Genomic DNA, 6,560 nt, shown 5'->3' on the forward strand with positions numbered 1-6,560 from the left:
TAATCGAATCTGGAGGTCTCCGAGCAGTAATGATCACCCATACTCGTCCGCGCGGTCTTATTCTGCGGAGCCTCAGCCCCTCCCACTTCCGGAATTGGCAATGTTGCTACGGCGCGACGCTGCTGCCGCAGCCGCGTGTACTAATCTCTCGAGCCCCATCCGAGGCCCCAGCCCTACTCCTCCTGCGGGGTTTATTCCTATGCCATCGCCACCGAGCAGAGGATGCGATGAAAGAGAAAGGTTGTTTTTCACTTTGAATGTTATTGTTAGGAAATTAGATATCTGTAAAGCGCCTGCTTCCCATGCATGAATTTACATGTATTGTTAATGAAGCAACAGATGATGCTTCCCCCACTAGGTTCAAATTATAGAGCTTGAAACACCCACAATTTGGCTGCTTTCTGTTGATATTTCCCAACCTTTTTTTTCATCATTAGAATTTCATTTTCTGGATATTGGTTTGTCCTTAAGCTATGCCTCTATTGCATTATAAAGAGCATTCTAGTTATAACCATATAGTATGTCTTGTGTCATTCCCATTTTTATAGTACCTAATTTTTTCGTTTCTTTATTTTGTTCCATTTCAGTAAACCGTTTACCAGCTTTGATACAGTGAAGAGTGCAGAACACACAGAAACACATAAGTCAAAAAATGGTTTTCAAGATCTGAATGGCGTAGAAAAGTTTCTGGATGGTAGTAGCACTGCCATTAGTGCTCCAACAAGTCCTTATTCTAGTCCTGCACTTAGTCCTACAAGATATGTACCAAATCTTTTCACATCTAGTTACAATCATCATACTAAGGTGCACATTTGGTCAGCACCAGAAATGCCCGCCTGGGAAATGAATCTAGGATTCTCTTCCCAGAGTCTTCCTGAGAAAGCTCCTTGTGGTTATTGTGATTCACCACAACAAAGTCCAAACTTAACTTCACCTAGAAATGCCTTGAATCTGAGCATGGCATCGCTTTCAGTGCAGGACAAAGTACCAACTGAAAACCCAACAATAAGGCGTGAAAATAATGTTCATCCCTTACCACTTCCTCCAGGACCTCTTCTTCCTCCAGGAGCGACAGTGCCTACAATGCCTGTTCATGTTTCCCAAGTTACTAGGAAACCAGAGCCCATCCCTATATGTTCTCATTGGAGCAAAGGAAAACTTATTGGAAGGGGTACATTTGGAAGTGTATATTGTGCCTCCAACAGGTATGCTTTGCACCTTCTTTGCACTATTTATTGGCTTGGGACTGGATTATTAGGGCTCTTCCAATAATCCGGAATTCAAACTCAAGTTTTGCACTATTTTTTTTAAGTCCCTTGAATTGGCTTATGGATTGTAATTACTTGTGCCCTCTATATGCCACCAAACTCCTCTTACTAATCACATGCACTTCAGGCATTACAAATTTAAATTATAGGGAATTTTATTTTAAAGGTGGCCATTTGATATGCATTAGAACTTATTATATCTATAAATTATGTTGTATTATAAAAATATAGCACTTGGTGTGGCATATGGTGAACATTAAAAATTGTGAAGGGCTTAATGGCCAGTCTCACATGGGATCTCCAGATTCTCCTTGGAATCCAGTACAGAGAATCTGATTTTCCTAATCAAACAGGCTGGCTTTTGCAGCAATATTTTTAAAATGTCCTCCTTATATGTATAGGGAAACTGGTGCTCTATGTGCAATGAAAGAAGTCGATCTATTTCCTGATGATCCAAAGTCTGCAGAGAGTATAAAACAGTTAGAACAGGTATTCATATTTGTCATGCAATATAGAGTTACTGTAGCTTGCCAGATACTATTGAAGTGTTTGATTTTGGTTAGTTTGTTTCCACAATATGCTTGATTTTTCTGCAAAATCGGCAAAATCCTCATCCATGCATAATGCATGGTATAAGCCAAAACAACCAACCTTAGTTGATGATTTCTTCTTATGTACTTTTGTTCTCGTGCATAATCAATTACTCTGCACAATGCATGAAGATTTAATGCAAATTTGTGAGATATATTTGGACTTTGATTTATTATTCATATTGTCTGACATAATAACTTAAAACTCCGTGCATCATTAAACTTTCTCAATGAAAATGTTTCCCTGAAGAAGTTGTTGCATAAATCATTTCTTCCAAAATAAGTGACTGCATTGGCTTCAGGGGAATCATGGCATCTTATTTGAAATGCATACACATCTCATGATATGTTGGAGAGTACTCCTCCATAAATTCCAGGAGTCACTGCTACTCTTATTTGAACACTTCACTAATTTTTTTTGAAAAAAATGAGAATTCCATTCATAACCATATCCAACACAAAAATTGTGTGACTATGATAGAAATAATCTGAACAAGTAGAATCGTGAAATTGAAAAAAAAAAGAGACATCTAGTGTCAGTGGTGCTCACTCGAGGCAAAATACATGAATAATCTCCTTGTATCATAGTTGATCCTAGAATAATTTCGCTTTTGCTCTCTTTCCGATCAATCATCACCTGATTCTTGAATCTGATTTTCTCTTCTTTGAACACTTTACTATTCTACAACCACTCAGAAATCACTTTATTTATTTTAGCTTTAACAGCTTCAACTATGACACTAATGCAACTTGATTTAACTAAAGATAATAATATAAACATATGTTACTGACACTTATTTATTGCAGGAAATTGAGGTTCTTAGCCGGCTAAAGCACCAAAACATCGTGCAGTATTATGGTAGTGAAGTTGTGAGTAATTTTCTGAATCACATTCTGCTGATTGTGTCATGACTCATTGTTCATATTCACATCTTATCTTCATGAAAAGTTCATACTGTACGTGTGCAGGTTGGAGAACGGTTCCACATATATCTGGAATATGTGCATCCTGGTTCAATTAATAAGTATGTACGTGATCATTGTGGTGGAGCCATGACAGAATCTGTTGTTCGGAATTTTACTCGCCATATTTTATCTGGATTGGCTTACTTGCATGGCATGAAGACAATCCACAGGTAAATGGCAGATCAAACAAGCCAAGAATCGTTGGCACAGAAGACACTGGGATTTTGTCATAAATGTATTTGGAGAACTAGTTTCATCATCTGGATTTTTGAGTTTTATCTTGGTAGTTCACATTTGTGATGTTTATTTCTTTAGGGACATCAAAGGAGCTAACTTGCTGGTTGATGCCAATGGAGTTGTTAAGCTTGCGGATTTCGGAATGGCTAAACATGTGAGTTCCAGAACTTCTTAATAATTCATTACTATAAGAACACAATCGGTTGGAAGTTGGAACTATTTTGGGGGATCTGACATTTCTTAATACATGCGGATGTAGATACAACCAACCCTCTTTCAGAAAATTGATTAAATGTTAAGAAGAAAACGAAAGTCATAATACAGTAGAGGAATAGGAAAAAGACTTTGTTCAGCAAAGATGCGCAGTTTGGTTCTTCTTGTTTCATACAATGAAACTTCGAATTATGTGGCAGGAAATTATTTTTTCCCATTTCTTGCATCATAGATTTATTTTTTTAAGAGATTGAATCATATTTGTTTTCTAGTCTTATTTCTCTGTTTGGATTTATAAAGTTTCTTTGTTTTCTGAAATAAGAAGCCATCATCATTCTGAATCAACTGCAGGATATCCCCATCAAATTTAATGATGTGCTTTATTAAGGGAAAAACATATCATGAATTAACAACACAACTGAAAAAGGGGTCACGATTGTATTAAAAATAGGTTTTGTCAACGCTATGTGCGTTCATTACAAGAGACTGAAGAGAGGAATCTTCCTCTTGAATGCTTAGGTTTTTCTCCCTTGAAATTAAAGCTTGAGATATTTGAGAGCATGACTTTGACCACTACAACATAGTCCAAAATGGTAAACATGAAGTAAACTAGAACATGGTGTCCCCCAATACTGAACTCGGTTAGCCCACTTTTAGGAGATGTATTTGATTAATCCATCATATCTTTATGACTACTATAGTTTCCTTATCAGTATACAAAATATAAAACCACTTCTTATAATGTAATCATTGTAATGTGAATGCAATGATACAACTTTGGAGAATTCATTTTATCTTATTCAGATTTCATATACACAAACCTGATTGCATAAAGGAACTCAATAGTGTAATTAATGAAGCTCTAGATTGTGTTTGTGCTTTACTTATATGATAATTTTAATGTTTTTCATTTTTATACAGCTTGTTGGGCCAATAGCTGAACTTTCTCTAAAGGGCAGTCCTTACTGGATGGCTCCTGAGGTGCTACAATTTCCCAATGTCAAACACACTAAGATTTGACATAGAACTGATTGATTTCCTCCTCACAATCCATGTGATGATTTCCTTGCAGCTCATACAATCGGTGTCACAGAAAGATGCTAGCCCTGATCTTGCTTTTGCTGTTGATATATGGAGTTTGGGTTGTACTGTAATTGAGATGATGAATGGAAGACCTCCATGGAGCGATTATGAAGGGGTAAGCAACACTTTATCATATAATATATATTTTGTTTTGTTATATTTTCCAAAGCAAATGACTGATGTATATATTATCTGAAGGCAAGTTTATTATCATGGGCGTTCTTGAGTGTGTGTTGTATGTATGTGGTTTAGTAGCGATGAGGAGATGATTGAATTTTTTAGGTGTTTAATTAATATTAATTCAGGCTGCAGCAATGTTCAGGGCTCTGAAAGAGAATCCACCTATGCCGGAAAGTTTATCTTCAGAAGGGAAAGATTTCCTACAGTGTTGCTTCCATAGAAATCCAGCAGAGAGGCCTAGAGCTACTGCATTACTAGACCATCCATTTGTAAAGAACTCACAGCAACAGCAGCAGCAGCAGCAGCAGAAGCAGCAGCAGCCGGTGGACAGCATTCAAAAATTCCCCCAGGCCCTTATAAATGAGATTCACAGCTTGCCTACTGTAAGTTGCTCTACTGTATGTCGTTAAAAGTATTTAATTGGTCCGTAGTATTATGTATAACACATGTTTGATAGGATAAGGCCCCACCCAGATCACGGCAGCTTCTTAACCAAAGACCAGGTCCGCTGATTCTGCCTCCTGATCAGTTTAGTAAAGGAGGAGGAAGGCCAGCAGCAGCAGCAGCAACAGCTAACAAGCAGCAGTAAGAAAACTTCTTTCCACCAAGTTTTTTTTTTTCTTTTGATGAATATTAATAATAATAATAATAATAATAAATATAGTGAGTAGAAGAAAGTGTTGATATTTTGGTGGGGTTGCTTCTTCTTGTTGTTGTTGTTGTTGGTAACACTGAGTTTTTTCCACATCCAGCTTGATTGATGATTCTTTTTCTCCAGTGAGATTGGGACACCCCCTGAGATAACCAGGGTTTCTCCTCGTTCTACCCTTGATTTTTTATCCCCTCAACAGTCAGGACATGGCTCAAGCAGCAGCCGCAACAGCAGCAGCTATTTGATGGCCCCTCCTCCTGTAATGCACATCCATGGTTATGGTTATGTACCACCAAAGAGATCTGTGGAACAAACTGATTGATATAATATGGCTTTGTTGGGGGTTGGGAGGAAGTTATTCAAGTTTTTGTGGGTGGTTAGACGAAACCAATGGAAGGCATACTTCATGTACATATTGGCTATGAATCTTATTTAGATTTCAGACTAGTAGTATAAGAATGAATCAATAGCCTTTTTTTTTGTCTTGTTTTTCTTTTATATCACTTGTAATTCATGTAGCTAGTTAGGACGACCTCTTCTTCTTCTTTTTCTTTTGTTGATGTTGTTTGATCATCTTTCATCATCATGTAAGTGTGTGTGTCTTGTAGAATTACAGAATGTTTTAAAAAATTATTAATGTTAGGATCTGTAACAAGTTGTAATATACACAACACTTGACCATTTTAATTAATTAAATATCTTTAGTTTAAAACTATGATCATATTAAACTTTAAGTTGTGTTATCAAAATTATTTGTATTGTGGTACATTATTTTAAGATAATTTAAAATTGAAGATTTAGACTTTAATATATATATATATATATATATATATATATATATATATATATATATATATATATATATATATATATATTTAAATATATATATATTTAAATATATATATATTTAAATCAGCTTAAAAATAAAAAAATGGATTAACAAATCAATTATTTATTTTTCTTAAAGATTTAAAGCTTAACTTTAAAAATATTTATTTTTTCTCTCTAATCTTAATAGATTTATTTCCTTCTTTAAATATATTTAAAGTTAATTTAATTATAAAAACTTAATTTTTAAAAAACAAAATATAATTTAACTTTAATATTATTTGGTATAATCGTATATTAGTTGTATCATACCGAGATCTTGATACATCGAAATAACTGGTACGATAACATTATGATTTTTTCTATACCAAAACATTCGGCATGAATACAATATAAAAAAAAAAATACGGTATATCATATCGACCCTATTCAGGGAAGGATCGACCATCCCTATTCAGGAAATGATCTAAGATTTAGAGTTGGGGTGGACGTGAAAAAAATTTATGGTAAACTTTAAAAATAATCGAGAAAAATTTGGATAAA

General features: G+C 35.1%; 1 protein-coding gene across 1 annotated transcript; it reads left to right on the forward strand.

The window, feature by feature from the left end:
• Positions 1-579: 579 nt before the first annotated feature.
• Positions 580-5,511, forward strand: LOC124916217 (mitogen-activated protein kinase kinase kinase 5-like; the record flags this gene model as incomplete). Its single annotated transcript, XM_047456948.1, has 10 exons — positions 580-1,205; positions 1,670-1,757; positions 2,666-2,728; positions 2,828-2,994; positions 3,140-3,215; positions 4,196-4,255; positions 4,347-4,472; positions 4,663-4,920; positions 4,995-5,122; positions 5,316-5,511. Coding segments are annotated over 10 exons (1,788 nt in total), but the record flags the coding sequence as incomplete, so codon positions are not given.
• Between the last annotated feature and the right edge of the window lie 1,049 nt (positions 5,512-6,560).

The sequence above is a fragment of the Impatiens glandulifera genome, chromosome 9, assembly GCF_907164915.1.
Source record: "Impatiens glandulifera chromosome 9, dImpGla2.1, whole genome shotgun sequence".
Classification (NCBI taxonomy): Eukaryota; Viridiplantae; Streptophyta; class Magnoliopsida; order Ericales; family Balsaminaceae; genus Impatiens; species Impatiens glandulifera.